At 38.3% G+C, this 21356-nt stretch overlaps 1 protein-coding gene across 1 annotated transcript; it reads left to right on the top strand.

Annotated features, from left to right (window-relative positions):
• Positions 1-251: 251 nt before the first annotated feature.
• EIF1AX (eukaryotic translation initiation factor 1A X-linked) lies at positions 252-18982 on the top strand. Its single transcript, XM_001492728.5, has 7 exons — positions 252-913; positions 7026-7109; positions 9045-9148; positions 10229-10279; positions 11733-11814; positions 12985-13076; positions 15145-18982. The coding sequence occupies exons 1-7, from the start codon at positions 898-900 to the stop codon at positions 15148-15150; spliced, it is 435 nt and encodes a 144-aa protein (XP_001492778.1). The 5' UTR covers positions 252-897; the 3' UTR covers positions 15151-18982.
• The last annotated feature ends 2374 nt before the right edge of the window (positions 18983-21356 follow it).

The following is a 21356-nucleotide window of genomic DNA, read 5'->3' as shown; positions in this document are numbered from 1 at the left end:
GAGCTCATTTCAACTTAATTATCTCTTTAAAGACCCTATCTCCAAATAGAGTCACATTCTGAGGTATTGGGGGTTAGCAATTCAACATAGGAATTTTGAGAGGACACGATTCAGTCCATATCTTCTCCCCTCCCTCCCTTCCTGTGTGTATTGAGCGCCTACTATGTGGCAGACATTCCCCCAAGTGCTGGGAGTAGTAAGCAACAGATGTGGTCTCTGCCTAATAAGGTTTACAGTGAGCTAGGGAAGACAGATATTTTATACAGTAACAACAAGTGTCACGCAAAATATTATCCTTTAGTAATAGGGATGACAGGAAAGCCTTGCCCTTCCCCTCAGACTCCCAACCTGGTTGGGAGGGTGAAAGAGCCAAGTTAAAATTGAGCCGTGAGTTCCTGAGTCAGCAGCTCAAACCCCACACGCGTCCGTCGCAAAGCTGCAAAAGTGTGGCGTCAGCCATCAGCGGGCGCTACCTGAACCCGCCCTTGAGTATGACGCCGGGGTCTCGGCCCCTCCCTCCCTGACTCCGCCTCTTCCCTGGCCACGGCCCCGCCCCCGGCGCGACTCTGCGAACTGCGCGGACGTTCCGGGAGCACGTCTCCCTCCGCTCCCTGCGCAGTAGGGTCTGGGGCGGGCCCCGTCGGCGTTGGGAGGCGGGGAAAAGCGACGCAAGCCGCCGCGACGCCATTTGCTGCGGCCGAGCGTGGGCGCAGGCGGATTTCGGAACTCGGTCGTGAGAGTCCCGCGCACGCGGCCCGTCCTCCCGCCTCTGCTTGGTTCCGCGCGGTCCCACGCGTCGGCCTTCACGCCCCTCGGAGGAGTCGCTGCCGCCGCCACCGCCGCCGCCGCCGCCACCCGGACAGCAGTCGGAGACGCCGCGAGGCCGCACTCACCGCCATGCCCAAGAATAAAGGTAATGCCGCCTGGTCCCCGGGACCACGACTCCTCTCGGCCCGGTCTCCCCGGCCCTGCCCGCCGCCTCCGCGTCGCCCAGGCTGCTGTGTATTCCTGTCTGCCCTGCGTGCCCGCGGCTGGGCGATCCGGACGCTTTTCTGCGCTCGGGAGAGGAGCTGGGGAGTTCCTCCTGTCTTCCAGTGTGGTCACATTGGGGTGGAGCCGACGCCATTTTTGTGGGGCCTCCTGCGGGAGGATGAGGGCTTTTGCTCCTGATTCGCGCCAGACCGGCCGCGGCGCGATGGGAACCTGTGGGGGAACCTCCCCCGGGGCGGCGGGGCTTTGCAAATAGACTCCTTTGGCCCTCCCGGGCAAGGGGAGTTAAGCCCTGGAGGCAGTTCTTAATTTTCAAAGGGTGATGCCTGCTTTAGTGGCCATCAGGTACTCCAGTATGGGCTTCTTTATGGACAGTTGTCGGGTATTGTTGAGACTACTCCCGCTCCCTGATAAACAGTGGACGAAACCTGGATGCATTTTTAAGGTTCATCTCTAGAGATTTATTCTTCCCCATCCCTTTACAGGATTTATCTTTCTTTTCTTTCTTTTTTTTTTTTTTTAACTCCCGCAGAACAGTAGTTCCGTATTTAGCCAAGTTTTCTCCTTTTGCTTCAGGTCATGTATATATTGTGGTGGAAGGAAAGACCTTTAAGTTCTTTCCATTCTGAAGCTAAACGTTCGCAAATTACCAGACTTCAGGATAAAGTAATTTGGAATTTCCAAAATAGAAGGCCTAAACTAGGTAGAAACAGAACAGTCCTAAAGAAATTCTCCTAGTTTTGGACTTAAGGATGTTTCTATCTTTTTAAGTATCCTTATAATTTCTCAAAGGAAATTGTGCAAGTAGAAACAGGGAAAACATTTATTTCCTACAGGAGAGGAGCATGTTTCACAACCCACAAGAAATTCCCTTTGATTATTCATCCTTGAGACCCCCAGCCTGACCCAGGCCTACTTCTTTTCTCTTTTCTACTTCACAACTGGCTCCAGGGATGCTACCTCATTTCCTCTTTGTAGCTGTCACTACTCATTTTTTCCCTTGGGGTATTTGCTTGCAGTTCTGTGCAAGATGTGGTGCACTTCCCCTGGGGCTCTCCATCTTACTGCCCTCAGAAATCTAACTTGCAGGTCCCTTTTGTAGCAAGGGTTTTACTGTTGAATATTCTGGGAAAGATGGAGTGATTAAAATAGGGTTTTAGAAGTCATAGCTTTCTTGTAACCTATATAATTCTTTATTTCCCCTGAGATGGTAGCTGGATCACTTAAGTAGGCTTCTTATTGTCACCTTTATTTCTAGCGATGAGATTTCCAATTCCCTCACTAGACTGTAAGCTCTAAAGGGCAGTAATAGTATCTGTCTCAATCATGTTGGGTTGCTAGCACTTGTCACTTAGTAGATGCTCAATAAATATTTGTTGGCTTAAGTCACCTCCCTTCTGTTGACTCCACCCTCAGGCGAATAATAGGTTCCCCTTTGGTTCCAAGGGGACGGGACTCCTACATTAAGTCACGTCTAGTTCACTAGCCTCCTTTAAAGTTCATTTCATTACATGGCAATAAAATAGAGAAGGGGGTGATCAGGGTATCATTAATTCTGGTAAATTGACAAGCAGCGAATCATTCTTCTATAAATAACATTTGAGGCATACAAAAAATAGAAATAATGCACTGAACACCTGGGACGCCATTACTGTGAACTTGAGAATTACAACACAGATTCAGTTAAAGCCCTCTGTGTTCCCCTCCCCCATCCTCTTTCCCTGTCTTCCTCTCTTTCTGGAGGTAACTGCCATTCTCAGTTTGGTGCTTATCGTTCCTATACATGTGAAACCAATGTGTTGTCTTAGTCGTTATCTTAATTAGAAGGACAGTACTTTTCAAGATCCCTGAGTTTTATGAGATGAGGTTTACTAATGTAGGACTAAATTCCTATTTTTCCGTTTTTGTTCATTGGAAAAGCCGGAAGCCCTGTGAATATAATCTTGTGATGATTACACAAGTCAGGATATAAATTGCCATGAACTGAGTATTGAATGACTTTGCTTTGGACTGATTTTTACCAGCTTATTTCCTCTAGAATCCTCTAGATTCTATCAGTGTATACCTCAGGAAAAAGAGTATCTTTTGACCCACTCAGGAAGCATTTAGGGTAAAGTACTCTCGCATTTTGGGAAAGTTACTACCTTTAATTTTAAAATCGTCACTCCTTTCGGAATGTAGGGGCTACTGTTGACTGATTCATTCAAAGAATTGCCTAATTCGGGTGTGTAACTCAGTAGACATAGCAGGTATGATCCTTGCCCTGATGGAGCTTGCACTCTGGTTTGGAGATCCAGCGTGATTAATGGCTTGAAGCAGAAGATACTTTTCTCCTCCTGGGAAATTAGTTTGGGTGTTCTCTCAATAATGCCTCAAATGTTGAACTCTAAGGACTCCGGGTAGGTCGGGAAATTGTAGAGGCCCACCTAACACTGGCACAGAGCATTGTGAGACAGCCCCCAGTAAGTGCACTTGATTCAAGAAGTTACATGTCGGCCTTTGCAGGGGCCAGGTGCACACCCTTTACTCGGCTGTGAACCTGCTGCTGCTGCCAGGCTCTTCCCATGAGGCCCTTGGTATCACTACCACTTACAGCCTTTCTCCTGTCTTTTGGAAATGGCTGCCAATGTGCTTTAGGTTCTGGAATGGGAACAAAATGCTGGGGAGAGATACCCTAATGTGGGGACCAGGGACAAAAAATTAGGTTTGAATCTGGTCACCCCCACTCACTGATTAATGTTAAGTGAGTTACTTCTCTGAGCTTCACTGAAGTCACTGGTAAACTGGGGATAAATGACTATTATTACCTCATGGGGTGATTGTGACAAGTAAATGGGTGGCATTATTTGCATAGTGGTTAAGAGCCTACTCACTGGGGTCGTAGTGCCCAATTCAAATCCCAGATCTCACTTCACGTGCTGTGTCCTTGGATAAGCCACTTAACCTTGTGAAATAAAGACAAAATAGTACCTATCTCATATTCATAGGCGTGTTGAGGGCGAGTTCCTGGGACAGTGAGAAGTCAACTTTGGATTGAAGCATGAGGTAGTGGAAGAGAAGTATTGAGAGGTAGATTGGTGTCGTGTTCATAGGTTGAGAGATTTATATTCTTTAAGGTAGTTATGTTACCAATAACAGAAACAAGGATGTTGATTAAGAACCAGCTTTGTAAAAAAGTAAACTGAGTTTTAAATTATTAGCATAAAAGTGATAGATGAGAGAAAAATAAATTTCCTTAGAAAGTGGGTGAGCAGAAGGTGGGAATTTGGACTTACTGAAGCTTCAAAGGGATAGACGTAAGTGGGGGAAACTGACGAAAGGTCAAAATAGTGCAGGTGGCCCTTTAAAAGTCAGAAAAATCTTTGAGAAATGAAGTGATCAGCAGTGTCATTATTTAAAGTATGAAAAACAAGGGGAGGAGAATTACAGATTTTTAAGGACAACAGTAGATAGAAGAATTCTAGAATCCTAAATGGTGGAAAGAATAGAGAGGTGTTTGGATCTTCTGTTCTAATGCCTTCATTTTATAGAGGCCGGAACTGAGATCTTGAGAGGTTTCTGTAAAAGTTCCATATATTCTTTACTCCTCCTTCCCTCTCCATCTAGTCTCAATTCTCTTGTTAACATCTCAGAAGTATTCCTGTTATTTGTCCCTTCCTCTTCTTGGCTAGGCTAGGCCTACTTCATTCTACGTGTAGTAAGGACAGTGACCTTCTTACCAGGTTTTCCCACCCAGAGGATCATGTCACACTTCTGCTTTTTGTCGAAGTATTAAATTTTTGAATAGTAAATATATTCACAATTCCAATTTTGAAAAGTGTAGAAATTGAAATGTCATTCCTACATGTGTCCCATTGCCAGCTAGTTCTCCTTCCGCCAGGCAATCATTGTTAACCTTTTTCTATAATGCCCTTCCAGAGATTATTTTATGTATATATAAGAAAATATGAATATACATTTCCTTCTTTTACACCAATGGTAGCTTTATACTCTTCTTCCTCTATTTTTAAACTTATATTATGAAGAATTTTGAATATATTACAAAGGTAGACTAGTATACAGTTATGTGTCGCTTCATGACAGGGATATGTTCTGAGAAATGTTTTGTTAAGCAATTTCGTCATTGTGCGAACATCGTAGAGTGTACTTACATAAACCTGGATGGTATAGCCTACTACACATCTAGGCTCTGTGGTACTAATCTTATGGGGCCACCATTGTGCCCCATATATGCCATCCTTTGTTGACCAAAACGTCATTGTGTTGCACATGACTGATGAATCTCTATGTACTCATCTCCTGGCCCTGGACACCATCAATTCATGGCTAAACGTGCACCATCCACACCAAATAAGGATCTAGATGTTGTCTACACATTGCCAGTGATTGATGTGTCTTTTTAAGTCTCTTTTAATATGTAGGTTCCCCATCCATTTATGGTTTTTTTCCTTCATAATGTATCTGTTGAAGAAAATACATTTTCTTTGTCATGTAGAATTGCCCCCCAGTCTAGATTTTGCTGATTGCATCCCTGTTGCACCTTGCTTTTTATTGTTTTTTTAAATGGGCTTTATTTTTTAGAGCAGTTTTACATTTACAGAAAAATGAGCAGAAAGTACAGAGTTCCCATATACTCCCCACACTGGTTTCTCTATTTTTTGTTTTTTTCCTTGAGAGAGGTTAGCCCTGAGCTAACATCTGCTGCCAGTCCTCCTCTTTTTGCTGAGGAAGGCTGGCCCTGAGCTAACATCTATGCCCATCCTCCTCTACTTTATATGTGGGACGCCTGCCACAGCATGGCTTGCCAAGAGGTGCCATGCCCGCACCCAGGATCCGAACCGGCGAACCCCAGGCCTCTGACGCGGAACATGTGCACTTAACGGCTGAGCATCTGGGCCGGCCCCTGTTTTCTCTATTACTAACATCTTCGTGAGCCAATATAGATGCATTATTATTAACTCAAGTCCGTAGTTTACATTGATTCATTCTTCGTGTTGTACGTTGTATGGGTTTTGACAAATGTATACTGGCATATGTCCACCACTATGGTATCATACAAAATAATAGTTTTCACTGCCGTAAAAATCCTCTGTGCTTCACCTATTTATCTGCTTTTCCTTTCCCCCTTACCAGCTCCTGGCAACTACTGATCTGTTCACTATCTCCATAGTTTTGCCTTTTCCAGAATGTTATATAGTCAGAATCATACTATTCAGCCTTTACAAATTGGCTTCTTTACCTTAACAATATGTATTTGAGGTTCCTCCATGTTTGGGGGCTTGAGAGCTGATTCCTTTTTACTGCTGAATAATATTCCATTGTATGGGCATACCACAGTTTATCCATGCACCTACTGAAGGACATCTTGGTTGCTTCCAAGTACAGGCAATTAACACCTTGCTTTTTAGTTTCTAGTATCTTGCTCAGTGTATCCCACAGCTGTAGGATAAAATTCAAACTCTTCAGGGTTGCCAGAGTGTTGCTTTCCCTTCACCACCACAAAATCAGTGTGTCCCATTCCAGTAGCTGTAACTTTACCTTTTTTCCTTTTTTTATTTTTCAGTCATCTCCTACTTGCACTCGGGCCTTTGGCTGGGGGGCGGGGGTCAGGTATAGGAGAGACAGGACATTTTAATAAAACATATCAAGACCCATTATATCTCCCACCTTGGCCCATGTAGGCCACTGTAGGAGGGGTTCAGTAAACAGTGTACTCAACCAAATGGTCATTATCTTTATGATCCAGGGCAGTTTGGTCATTGAATGCAGATGTCCTCAGAAAGGGATTTGTATACTTGTGTGTAATACCTGCTTTTGATTTGTTTGTTTCTATTTTATGTCAGAAATATCCCAAAAAGAGTTTTCAAGAAGGGTAGGGGAGTGATGATATGTGTATGTAATATGATTGCATGACCAAATTAGGTGAAGTTTTAAATTTAAGTGATTTTTGAAAAATATTTTGTAAGCCTTAATTTAGTTTAGTTTCTTTTCCTACTGTTTTGCAGATAATTAATGTCTTTATTTAAAACCATTAGGTAAAGGAGGTAAAAATAGACGCAGAGGTAAGAATGAAAATGAATCTGAAAAAAGAGAGCTGGTGTTCAAAGAAGATGGACAAGGTAAGTGTTTTCATAAGTTATGTTTCTTTGAGTAATAGTTTTCTTTTTTAAATAAAGAATTTCAATTTCTGGATATAAAAGAGATACTATTCATAATCCTGAGCAATAAATCACATGTCCCTTTATGCTCTTCTCCGTTTCTCCTCCCCCACACTTCTCCAGAGCCTGTCTTTTGGTAATCATTTCTTGGTATGTTCAGGCTGCATTAAGGTTGGGTGGCATTTCTTTAAACATATAGGTTTCATTGTTTTGCATGAACACTCGTGTTGTAACTGAGAGTAAATTGTACAATTCAGAGAGAATTAAGCCTCAAAAGCTATGGCTGATAATTCCATGATTTAGTAGACCTTTTTTCATGGTAAATGGTGCTACATAGTATTTTCAGTAGACCATGGATATTTGAGGGACGAATCCAGGCCTTTCCCTCACTTCTCCAGTGCCACTAGCACATAATCTCACAAAATAGAATAAAATGAAATTGAACAGTTGATTGACCTTTTCAAACAAACCAATTAAGAGTTTGTAAGTGCCAGACCAAGGTATGGAACACTAGTTGCCTATATTTTTATTTTGCATAATTTCAAACCTTCAGAAAAGTTGCAGTATTAGTACAGTGAACTCCCTTAAACCCTTCATCTGTGTGTGTTTTTCCTGAACCATTTACAAATTAGTCGCAGACATCATGATACTTTTCCCTTACTGCTTTATCGTGTGTCTCCTAAGAACAAGTGTAGTCTCTTATATAACTGCAGTAGAATTATCCCATTCAGGTAATTAAACATGAATGGATTATTTATCTACTATCTAGTCCGTATTCAAATTTGTCCAATTATCCCGATAATTCCAGCACTTTTTAACAAAGAACTTTTTTGGATTGTCTTTCTGTACAACTTTGGTGGCTTTGTTTCATGCTGTATGTATAAGCTGTTAAAAATGAAACATATTTTCTGGCTAGAAGGCCTTGTTGTTTCTTAGCCTTAGTCATTCTTGCCTCCATTAGCAGTTGACTTTATTTTGACCGCCACTACTTTTTCTTTTTCATATCTTTTCCCCACTTTGGAAGAGAGGCTGCCTTTGAAGTGACTGGCCATGTTGAGGCACAAGGTTCACTGTAGCCTGAGTAACTCACTTCCACATGTCAGCCCTGCACTTGAGCCTTTCAAAGTTACATTTGAGTGTATTTACAAGTTAGTGGATATCCTCTTTGGGGGTCAGTCTTCCGTACAACTTGAGTGAGCTAAGGGTTCTGAAGTGATGTGCCCACCCTTCCCCCGTGTTTTCTGTCATTTAATGACAGAAGACAGGCCCACGTGCAAGCTAATGCTTGTAATCTCCGCCTCCTCTCAGTTTTGCAAGTGGCACTGAAACCAGGTGGCTTCCTGGGTACCCTTTTGGAAAGATTTTGATTAAAAGTTTGGCATTTTGCCTGAGAACATCTTTCTGGCCTTTAGAATAATCACTAAGGTATTCTAATTTAACAAAGACATTATTAACATTTAAGCTACTGTTATTTGCCACATGTACCAAAAATTGTGTTGAGATTAGCCTCTAAAGGTTTTGAGGGAAGAGAGATCCAAATTGGGCGAGGATCCAGATGTGAGAGATTAATGAGAGGTAGTGTACATTTTGAGACAGGTCACCTTCATCTCCAAAAGTAGAGCATGTAATCATGAAGACAATAGTCGGTCTGCTTATGCAAAGTGAGTAGATAAGGCATTTCTGATAGCAGAGATAGCTTGTCATAGAAATGGCATTGCAGAGTTGGTTCTCGCTCTGCTATTAACTAGGTTGGTGTCTCTCCCTTGTATTTATTTTACTGCACATATTTATTTCCAGCCAATACACCTATGTGTTCTAGTCAATTTATGTGGACTTTTAAGTTGCTTTTATCAAAATTGAATAATACTCTATACCCTTTTCTTTTCCCTCCCCCAGAGTATGCTCAAGTAATCAAAATGTTGGGAAATGGACGATTAGAAGCGATGTGTTTTGATGGCATAAAGAGGTTATGTCACATCAGAGGGAAATTGAGAAAAAAGGTAGGTGTAGAGATTTGTTTGACTTCAATAAAAAATTGTGATTAAGAGGGAAAAACGGCTCAACAGTTTTTATGGACCAAGGACCTCACTTTTGTAAGCTCCCAAAAGATTTCAGTAGAATGATAATTGACCTATAATAAATCAAAACAGCAAGATCCTTGATGGTAATGTTATACAAATTCTATTTAAAGACTCACTGCATCGCCTATGTTGTATTCCTGCCAGAAATGTTTAACGTGAATCTAATCATGAGGAAACAGTTAACAAATCCAAATTGAAGGACACTCTGCAAAACAAATGGCCTGGCTCTTAAATACAGTATTTTAGTGTCATGAAAGGAAAAAAGCCTGGGGGAGGCTATTCCAGTTTGACAGAGGTTAGAAAGACCTAATGGTCGCATGCAGTAGGTGGCCCTTGTTTGGATTCTGATTTGAGAAATAGCTGTAAAGGATGTTATTAAGAAAATTTGAATATTGTGTTAAATAAGTGTTAAATTTTCTGAATTGTGATTATGAATGGGCTGGCTTGGGGAAAGTAATGACTAATTTCCCATCACGGTAGATGTTCAGGCAAATTTATTAATCAAGTTGGTTAAAAGTCCCCCCAACTCTGATTGTATGATTTTTTTTTTTCAATTTGGTTTGTTAACCCTTCTGATACCAAACTAAGGGGGTTTTGCCAGCTGTCTGTATGTGGGTGGGTGGGTGAGCAGAAGGAAGGATGAGAGGGAGGGAGATAAAACCACATTTCTAATTTTCTATTCTCATATGTAGTGGATGGATAACTAACCACTTGAATTGGTTCGCTATTAAAAATCCCTTAATTTCTAAACTAATCGTTCCTCTGGGATTATTAAATTGTCAAGTAGTTAAATAAAATTATTTTTTTTAACATCGCAAATTACAGAAAATTTGAAACAGGCTCAGTTGCTTGCTATAGGTTCTTTTCCTAATTCTAAATACAAGTACTTCACCCACAGTTGGATGAACAGTATGTATAGTTTATGGGAGGACTGACTCAATGTTGTTCCTGATTCTTTATTTTTATTTTAAATATAACATGCAGTAACTTCTTTTATAGGTTTGGATAAATACCTCAGACATCATATTGGTCGGTCTCCGAGACTACCAGGTAAAAACAAAATTAAAATTTTCGTTAGTCACTTGCTTGAATTTGATGAGCCGTTAATGTTTAGAACGTAAGTCATAACCATATTTGACCAGTTCCAGCCCGGTATGCTGCTCACCATTGTGTCAACAAACATTTCTTAAGAGCCAGTTATGTCTTTGGCATTGTGTTAGGTACCCCAGGGAGTGTGGTTCCCAAATGCCAGTCTGTGGAGTCCACATTTTCACTATAGAAGAAATATAGACAGTGTTAATTTTTTATGAAGCTAAATGGTGCTTTTTCCTATTTTTGATATTTAAAAAGTTCCCTTTATTTTGAATGAGTGGTATTATGTTTTTATAGAAGATACCACTCTGCATTTTTTTTTAATTTTTTTATTTTTCTTCTCCCCAAAGCCACCTAGTACATAGTTGCATATTCTAGTTGTAGGTCCTTCTGGTTGTCCTATGTGGGACACTGCCTCAGCATGGCTTGATGAGCGGTGCTAGGTCCGCGCCCAGGATCTGAACCAGCAAAAACCTGGGCTGCTGAAGCGGAGTGCGCAACCTTAACCACTCGGCAAAATAAAAATGTAATCTTATGTCTGACCTCCCTCCCATCCCTTTTTTTTTTTTTCCCCTTAGTTTCTGCATCTTGAAATCAAAATCTAGAAACCATTTTTCTAAGAGATACAGCTGAATGAGTCAAGCTCCCATCCCGCAAAATGCTTATGGCCTGGTAGTGGAGAGAATAAGACAGGCACACAAGTAATTACAGTACAAACCATGATAGAAATGTGTGCTCTAAATTGAGATGAGTATTTAAGGGAAGAAATTGAAACAATCAGCTTCAACCCTTTTTCTTAACTGAGGCAGATTCTTTTCAAATGGGGAAATGTGAACATTCTAAGGCAGTAGTTTTCAGGGGGACATTGGCATCAGAAACACCCAAAGAGCTTTTAAAAATACAAATTCATGGGCTTCACATTTACTGATCTGTCTTCAAGAGATGCGAAAGCTCCACGGAGATTCTGATCAACTCATACCTTAAGAACCACTGATACATGGAAAAGTGTGTTAATTTCCTTAGGTCATTATACCAGTCTTAGTTTTTTAATTAGAGTGTTTAATCACCCTATAAATTTCAGTTGCAGGGAATTTTTGTATTTCAGAAGACTTATAATCAAAGGGTAATAGTAAATAATCTAAAAGATTGGGTCTGCACAGTTTTGCTCTGAGATCTGTAAATATCTTCCTAAGCTTGTTGATCAGTGTTCGTTTATTCATACAAGCTGCTTCATACTGGGTTAAATCCAAGGATGTTTTTCAGAAGGTAGGAGAAAACTTTAAAATTTAAAAAAAGAAAAGTTTGTAACAGAACAGAGAGATTTAATTTTTTATCCAATTTGAAAGTAATTTATGAAATAACGTAAGATTTTGGCATAATCAGTTCTAAAAGTTACTTGTGTCTTTTTAAGGATAATAAAGCTGATGTAATTTTAAAATACAATGCAGATGAAGCTAGAAGTCTGAAGGCATATGGCGAGCTTCCAGAACATGGTAATGTCTGAGTTATATCAACCTATCATGGTGGTATTTGGGTGAAGGGATTTTGATAGAATTTTGTGGATTTTGCATATTTACTTTTGTGCTTACATGATTTGTTTTAAGTATGCCTGCTTATATTTCATAACGCTAGATACCTTAAGAAAAAAGTAACTGGGATTCTGTTCCTAATAAATATACTTGTGTCACATTTGAGGAGTTATGCTTTCTAAGCCCCAGACTTCTGCATAATACCAGTCAAAGGAATAATTTTATTATAGTATTTATTTTAAAATTCCTTTGTCAAGGGACTATCAATATTCATCTACTTTAAATGTGAAGCAAGGATAGTAATTGGATACTGTTGTTTGTTTATTAAAAAGTCAGTTTTTAGTTCATCTTATCCTAGTAGCATAGTATCCTATAGGATTTTTTTAAAACCAGTATTCTTTGCCCACCCCATACAGAAGTTACGTGTTCTTAATACAGAAAATTTAAATAAAACAAAAATAAGTCCCTCATAACCTCATAAAAAGAGATATGTACTTTATGTACTGTTTTGTAAGTCTACATTTTTCACTTGGAAGTAATTTTTTTTTTTTGGCTCTGTTGCATATTATCATGAAAACAGTATAATTTTACATAAGCCTGAAAACCCTGCTGAAATTATTTACTTGGCATTTCCAATCTAGGAGCTGCTAATATATCTGGAAATAGAACATAGGACTAGCACTTCCTGGTTCATTTTCATTGCTTAGGGATAAGCATGATTTGACCAAATCTTTCTGATTGATGAGTCTATCTGGTGATTGGTGAGTTGTTAGCATGTGCTCAAACCTTTTTTGAAGCAGAGCTGGAATGGCTTCAGAAGTTGGAGTAATTAGAGCTTGCCTTAACTAGAAATACCTTTGCAAGCAAAAGAAAATTGTACACACGCTTTCCATCTTGACTTAGCAGTGACTTTGTCAGAGATTTTGTTGTATAAAATACTGTTCTGTATAGTAGGGTTGTTAGGTGGAAGTTAGGATCTTTATGATAATGAAACTTAGGTGAAATTAAATTACAAGTTTGACTTGTAAGAGGTCTCCTTTTATAGTTCAACATTTGGTATCAGCGCACTTCTTTTAGTGAGGCAGTTATTCATTTTAATAATATTTGGTTATGAGTATATTATTGTTTCTTTAGCTAAAATCAATGAAACTGATACATTTGGTCCTGGAGATGATGACGAAATCCAGTTTGATGACATTGGAGATGATGATGAAGACATCGATGACGTAAGTAGATGTACCTTGCATTTTTCAACTTTTGTTTGTGGATTATCCACAGAGAAACCAGCTCTTTCCCCTAGCATCTTTTAATGTAAGACTATTGAACACTTAATTAAGGGTATATTTTGAGACTTCTCCATGAATTAAAATATTCAGTACTTAGAAGACAACCAAACTGTTTATACTTTGAGAATTCTTTATAATCTCATTCAACACTTCTGCCTGAAAAGATCAATATTTGCTTTGGCAATATGAAGTGCTAGGCATTGGAATCATAACTTTTAAATTGAGTGTCTAGAGAGATAGCTATGAGGAAAGTTAGCAGAGAGTTGTGAGAAATATAAGATCTTATCAAAGAAATAGGCCTTCTCAATTGAATACTAGTATGTTAAAAGAAGAATCTTGTTTGAAACAGCTTGAGATGAAGCATTGGAATTACAACATACATTAAAGGCCTTCTCACTGGAAGCCTTTTGCCAATTATGTTACTTTATCTGTTGGATATACACTATTGGCAGACTCTTGGTTTGGAGTTGGTGTGTTTATTTTGAGGGAAATGTATTGTTTTTCCTAACAATAAAGCAGTGATGTTCACAAGAGTAAATGCCTCATTGCCCTTTTGCTGTTACAATGTTTAAATGAAATTCAAACCTAGTTTTTGGCAGTATAAATTTATTTAATAATTGGGGTGGTATTATAAGTTACTCTTAAATCTGGTTTGAATTCTTCTTTTCAACTCTGTTTAAATAAAAATGTAGTTGAGAAACCACTCATGTATATAAATCTGAAAATAATACTACTAATGTTCGATTTTATCCAAAGATGAAATTTTAGTATACCTATGGCAGTTGTTCTTGACCAAGACTGTGCAACAGAATTACCAGAACTTTTCAAAAATACAAAGGCTGGTCTTGGGGAAGTCTGAGTTAGGCATCACAAGTGATACCCACCACTGATTCTACAGTTCATTTTTTTATGCTTGATTTATCACGTCTGTCTATACCTTTATTCATCCATCAATCCAGCTTCTATTTTGATGCATCTCCAAACCATTTAGAATACTCACACCATGAATTAAGGAAAATTTAAGTACATATCCCCAATGTGTATATGTGTTTATGAATTTTTAAACATAGAGTATTACTCTACTAATGCTATGTACATTTTAAAGCATACCGTGAAATAGAAAACAAAAAAGGATACGGAATAAATACATCATTCTATTATTTTGTTAATGTACTTTCCTTTGGAGACCCTGAGCCAGAGGATTCTTGTGACTAAACTGTTAGTGATACTTTGACAGTAGACTTATGGATTATATTCTGTGACAAGAACCTGACATGGAGCTATTGTGTTGTAGGTTAAGGGGTAATCTGAACATTTTAACTGAGCTGGGGTTAGGTCTGTTTAGGAAATTAAGACCCTAACCACAGATCATGCCTGAACATGAAGCCACATACACAGAGGGGATAGGTCAAGTAGAGTCAAGATTTTCTAAGAAAAAATGTTCTGAATTTCTGCCAGCACTTTTCAGAACTGGGCCCAGCAGACTGGCAGGGAAAGAGATGATAAAGACAGTGGTTATTAAAGGAATTTGAGTTATCTTGAACATTGCTTTTGTAGAGCTTGCTTTGTCTGTCACCGAAGAACCCTACTCCTTCCTAAGACATTTCTCCAGATGATATATAGGTGTTGTAGCCTTCATTCTTAGAACCAGGTTGACTCGGAGGAGGGGAATTGGGTCAGTATCACGCTTGTCCCTTCCTTAAAGAAATAATGCTCCCTGTGTCTGCTCCCACCCCCAAAATAAAAAGTCTCTAATCACTAGCACAAAAGGAAGGAGACACTAAACTTGATTCGAATATTTTGCATGACATCTAACGTTCTGAAGGAGGTTGTAAAGATTTACTGGCAGCAGACTGGAATTGAGAAAGACCAAGTGTACACAATTTTCTCTTCAAACTAGATTTGTTTCTCAGATAACCTAAGGGGGTACAAGTTCCCTTCTAAGTCGTAGACTACTGGAATATCGGAATTCTTCTTTTGTTTGATCTACTGTTCTTTTCCCTTCCAGATCTAAGTTGAACTCGACATTTTACATTCCAGTTTCTCTGAGGATTGTTCAACAATTTGGATTTTGGCTGTGATCTGTTGAAGATTAAAATTTCATTAGCATGAGTGCGATTTGTTAAAGCAGACTGATTTGTTTCTAAGGTATTTCTTTAAAAACTGGTAATGCTGAATTCTCTTAAGTAAAGTGTTAAGCCCACTTTGTTCTTTTAATGTAATGGAGTTTATGGGTAAAAGACCACATCTGCTGTTTTAAAAAAGAGAAAAAAATGCATTACTGCCTTTCCTACTTTGACCACTTCCAGTAAGTAAATATATGTTTTGAATAAACCATTTTGCCCTACACTCGTTATGAGTTATGATTAAGCCCTAGTTTTGACTAGCCTGTTGTCTGTACAGTGACTTTCTGTGTATTCCAGTTACCTAGATGTTCCCTTGAGATTTTGATACAATTTAAGAAAGGCAGAAATCTGCATTTGAAGTAAAAAATGATTAGGTCTGTTTTTCATATTCAAGTAGCATGTGGCTATTTTTATACTAATTTTGATATCATATACATTCTTTTCATCATCTTTTTGCCACTATAAACATATCAACAAAAAAGCATTTCCAAAATGCAGTTTTTAGAACCTGGGTTTTAATAGCAATTTTGAATTTGTATGGTTAGTAGTTGCAGAAATTGAACACTAGGTGGCACCCAATTATCTTAACATTGGAAATATTGTCAACTTTTTTTTTTTTACTTTGCAAAGGAAATTTCCCAAACAAGAAAAGATTGTTTTGACCATATGCATGTATGTAGAATATTTTTACAGAAAAAGATTGTCATTTTATTTCAGAAGTCATAATACATGTAAGCTACAATTTTAAGTGCTTTATAAATGCTTAAATTATATATAAATGAAAACTTAATTTCATGACAACTTGTACAAATTGAGCCTTTTCAAACTCTCCCTAAGCTGGGGAAAGAGGAGGGAATAACAACTTAATGAAAAGATGGTCTCCAGTTTCTGAATGCAAGAGCTACAGCTGAGAAATATAATAAAGACAATGTCATGCTGCAGAGTATATTATACCCTTACTTTGTGTTTAGGATGTATTTTATTGTTTGTACAGATTTTTTTGCTTGTATTGTATTGGAAATTTAGATTTACTCTTCCTTATTTAGTTTTTCATTATCACCTCTAGCAAGATGAAATTAAGGGTTGAGCTAGTTAGACCTCACTAGCCACATTAAAATCATACGCAGCTTTAAAAGAAGAGATCCATCATGTAACGTGTGAAGCCTTTATGCTACTGATCTCCAGAAAACTTGTCAGTGATGAAAAGTAATACAAAGGGGGATAAACATTAATGTGGCTTCAAAAAACAAGCAAATCTTCTCTAATCCCACACTTAGTGTAATTTCCTTTTCTAAGTGTGCACACTGGAGTCAAAATCTGAGGTACGATAAAACATTAAATCGAGGAATAGAAAAGTGAGTGGACAGTTGGAGTTCATGTTTCTTACTCAGTGGAGTTCCTGAACACCTACCTAGGTGGAAGACATCTGAAACTGTGGGCTGGTTTTTAATACTTGTAAGAAACCAACCTTGAGGAGTTGAGTTAGTGGTTGTCTTCATCAGTATTCTAAATCTCCTGAGATGTAGGCTTCTGTACATAAAAGTGTTTTGCTAAATTTGTAGTATATATAGATCCTTCTTTCACGTTATTTTACCGAGAAACGTTTTAACTCTGCATCTGTGAGACAACTCATGGTAGGGGTGGTGCAACTCAAACATTAGTTTTCTACTTCTCTGACAAATATGGTTTGTCTACAGGTTCTGTAAAAATTACAACTATGGCCCCAGTTCATGTGTTTGCTAGTGATTTTTTTTTCTTGGCCTAGGTAGTAACAGCTCTGTTTACTGTTGTTGCCTCCTGGAAAATCTCGAATCATAATGATTAAAATAGTTAGGGCAAAGTGGTAGCTCATATGCAACACTACTTGGAGGAGTTATTTTACTAACTTGTCTGTAATGTGGAAATTGTATAGTTTCATTGATTTGATTATATTTCAAATGAGGAATGGAAGTGGTCCTCAAGAAAAGGTTTTTTGTTTTGTTTTAGTTTGGGTTTTTTTTTTTTCGTTATTCTCTGATTCCTATAATGCAATGCTATAAGGTGTACCCTGAAAAAAATAAAATGTTTGAAATCCAAGAATATTGGTTCTTACTGCTAAGAGGGTATAATAGTTATTACTAGTGAATTTAATAGGCTTATATTTTTCATGCAGTGTTTATTCCACTTCCAGTTAGAGTTTAAATATGTTGTATTACTAAGGTGGCTAAATAACCAAACCAAGCATTCGTGTAAAAAAAGGCTTGCCAAGATTTAATTGTTTGGCTGTTGAATCTTTCTTGAACATCCAGCCTCTTAAACAGACCACCTCTTAAGGAGCCTGTAAACTATGCATGATGAAAATTCTTGTATTTTGTTATGGAATGGCCATTGGTTTACTCACTACATCTGTGGAATCATGGCTATAAATACAAAACTCCTTGTGACTTGTAGTTTAACTTAATCTCATTTATCTTGTGTAAATATTAAATTATAGGATGTTGAGTGACATCTTTAATAGGTATAAACTGCTGTCAGTATTGACTTCAGAGCAACTGAGTAATCAAATAGGTAAAAGCATGTTTCAAATAAAATACCTAGCTGGGTTTATACTTTATTTGTATTGTGTACAGATTTAACAACATTCAACATTAACTGTGGCCTGACAGTTCAAGCATCAGAATGAAAGTGAGGTTCTTTGTTACTTGGCTCTCATAAAGATTGAACAGATTTGTGTTGGTACGAGATGTTTAAATCTTCATCCTGCTTAGTAAGGGGAAGTTTCATTTACACTGTTCAGGCTCCCATGAACTTTCACACACCACTTTGTGTTTTTGATTTACCTTAAGCTACCATCCTTTTTCTCCTTGCTTTTTTCTTCCTATTCAGAAAAGAACATCATCTGAATTAAGTCTTGCTACAAGTGTGATAGGCACTAGCCTCTCAGGTGTAGAGTGAACCAAGGAATTTGGAGAGTGTATTGGCGGAATTTGGAGAGTGTTCTCTCTTCCCCTCAGCTGCCAGGTACTTAGGAGGCAGTGGGATGGAGAGGGATGAGCATGGGCCCTGGGCTCAGGTGGCCTGTGCCCCAACCCCCACTCTGCCTTTTACCTGCAAGTGACCACTGGCACCTTCTTCAGCTTGTCTGAGCTTCAGGCTCCTCACCTGTAAGATGGGGCCGATGAGAGCACTACCTGCAGAATCGCAGAATTGTTGAGAGGATTCATAATTTATGTGTTCATACGTGTAATGAAATTAAAGTAATGTCTGCCACTCTTCACTTGATCCCCAGGACTGTGTAAGATAGAACATGCACGTCTTTTATATTCTCTAGTTAACCATTTCTTTTACTTGCAGTCTTTGGTTCCTATAAGAAAAGAAATGTGTGGAATATATATTTGTATATTCATGTCAACACAGTATTTAAAATAATTGCTATCACCCTCATTTAATTCAGCATAAGACTAACAGACGAAAGTCTCTAAATTGCTTTAAGGTGTCTGTCAAAATACCGACTGCTCTATATTTCTTTAGAGAAAGTTTATAGTTATTAATGTGGATAGCTCTGGTCATATTTCATTCTTAAGTCTTTAATGAGTCCCTTTATGTCCTTTTACTTTAGATTCATGACAGTTAATTAGTACTAACTGATTTGGAGGTTTCCTTTCTCATCATTTGGAATGATGTAAAGAAATCAGATGCAAACTATTGCAATTAGAAAATAAAATATGAAATAACTTTGAACAGTGTATGCAATTGATTCTTTTCAAACTATGACATTTTTTCATGATTCTTCTGAAAATTTTTTTTAAGAGTGATATATGAGGGAAATGTATACTTTTTCTGTTTTTATTTTTGTGGTTTTGGTTGTTTGATTTGAATGAATCCGTTTGGCCAGACTCCAAATATAGGGGTTGCATTTTCTGGGTGAGTGAATTTGTTACAAATCTGTACTGAAGATGACATTTTCTAATGGTAAATCAGTTGTCCAGAATGACCTCAAATTGCCAAAATCACATTCAGCAGACCTTATTTTGTACTGTGCAAAGACATGTAGGTGAAGTAGATGTTTATCTTCTCGTCAGCTTGCTTGCTTTTACAGAGCCAGTCTTGTCTGTTGCAGCCCAGGCTTTGTTGGGCCGCAGCTTGATAATGGCAGGCCGAAAGTGGGGTGGAGTCCAGGTAAGTCTGTTGCTGATTTGATTCGCTGGACCATCAGCTGTAGAATTAGTTGGATTTTTGCAAATTTGATAAAGTTCAATACATATTTGTGATTTTAAATATCTCTTAGAAATCTAAGAATAATTGAAATTTTCTTAACTTGATAAAAGTTACCTACCAAAGCAAACATAGAAACTCAAAAAAAAAATTTTAAAGCTAGTTTTACTTAAGAATGTCCCTGGGGCCGGCCCAGTGGCGCAGCGGTTAAGTTCTCATGTTCTGCTTCTCAGCGGCCCAGGGTTCGCCGGTTCGGATCCTGGGCGACATGGCACTGCTTGGCAAGCCATGCTGTGGTAGGCGTCCCACGTAGAAAGTAGAGGAAGATGGGCACGGATGTTAGCTCAGGGCCAGTCTTCCTCAGAGAAAAGAGGAGGATTGGCAGCAGTTACCTCAGGGCTAATCTTCCTTAAGAAAAAAAAAGAATGTCCCTGACAAGCAGTAAAAATTATTAATCTCATTAATTCCAGCCCTTGAGTACACATCTTTTTACTATTTCGTGTGACAAAGTAGGAAGTGCTACATGAAGCACTTCTTGATGTATCACGAAGTTCAACAGTTGTCTCAAGGAAAAGCACTTGTGCGATTATTTGAGTTGCAAACTGAACTGTTTTTCATGGAACACGTGTTTACTTGAACGAACAACTGACAGACTGGTTATTCAAACTTGGATATATGGTCCACATTTCCTCAAGAATGGACAAAATGAGCCTGTTGCTTCAAGGAAAACAACTGAGCATTTGTTGATGGTGACAAAATTTGAGCTTTCAAGTGAAAATTAAGAGTTTTGGAAAACTAGTACCTGCTACCATTAGATTGACAGCTTCATAGTAAAGACTTCTGGAGAAATCAGTGATGCTGTTGATGTGACTTTTTAGTATTGCAGAATGAAATGTGTTGACATTTGGAAGATTTTCATAGCTGAGTCACTATTTTCTAAATGATCAGTGGGTTTTAATGTAATAATATGAAAAGCTCGTTGATTCAGTGTTAGATTCCACATTGAAACTAACCTTTAAGAAATTACCGTTTGTCAAGATTGGGTGTAGTGTCAAAGAACATACACAGTTATCTGACAAGGCTATTAAAATATTTCTCCCTTTTCCAACCTACATACCTCTGAGGCCAGATTTTCTTCATATGCTTTAACCAAAACAACATATTGCAACACATTGAATAAAAAAGTAGATATGAGACTCTCTTCTATTAAGCCGGACAGTAAAGAGATTTGCAAAAATGTGAAACAATGACACTCAATAAATTGTTTGGGTTTTCTGTTACTTTTCATTAAAAGCATGTTATTTATGTTAAAGCATTGGGCTTATTAATAAACACTAAATGTTTTTTTACATTTCTAAAACATCAATATTCATAGATAATAACCCACAAGTGAGCTTCTCATTTCAAGGAAAACAGTGTGTGTTGTCAATATTACATTTGCATTTTCAAGTAAAAATTAAAGAGTTGGGCAAACTTAACATCCACCACCATTAGCAGATTAAAAAGTTCTTTGGGAGTCTCAATTTTAGGTAAATTGTAAAGTAAAGTAGGACTTGGTGAACTTTCTCTAAAGGACCAGATAGCAAATATTTTAGCCTTTGTAGGCCATATGATCTCTTATAACTATTCAATTCTGCCATTGTAGCGCAGAAAGCAGCTGTAGACAACACATACAAATGAGTGTGGCTATCTTCCAATAAAACTTTTATTAACAGAAATAGGTGGCAGGCACATTGGGCCCATGGGCAATCTGCTCACCCCTGCTGAAAAGGGGCTCTGAGACAAGAAATTTGAGAACTGCACTAGACTGACAACTAGATGGTATAATAGATTTTAAGATACCTTTCAACTATAGCTAGATTTTAAAGAAAACCTAGTGGAAAAAGCTCAGCAAACTAAT

Source organism: Equus caballus, chromosome X (genome assembly GCF_041296265.1).
Source record: "Equus caballus isolate H_3958 breed thoroughbred chromosome X, TB-T2T, whole genome shotgun sequence".
Taxonomy (NCBI): Eukaryota; Metazoa; Chordata; class Mammalia; order Perissodactyla; family Equidae; genus Equus; species Equus caballus.
Note: the sequence above shows the minus strand (reverse complement) of the source record. Positions and strands in the feature narration are given on the sequence as shown.

What these genes read in the sequence shown, in the direction of transcription:
- EIF1AX (XM_001492728.5), top strand. An exon ending in GAGGGAAATTGAGAAAAAAG is followed by an intron (nt 9,149 to 10,228) that starts GTAGGTGTAGAG and finishes CTTCTTTTATAG; the next exon opens with GTTTGGATAAATACCTCAGA. An exon ending in TGGCGAGCTTCCAGAACATG is followed by an intron (nt 11,815 to 12,984) that starts GTAATGTCTGAG and finishes TTGTTTCTTTAG; the next exon opens with CTAAAATCAATGAAACTGAT.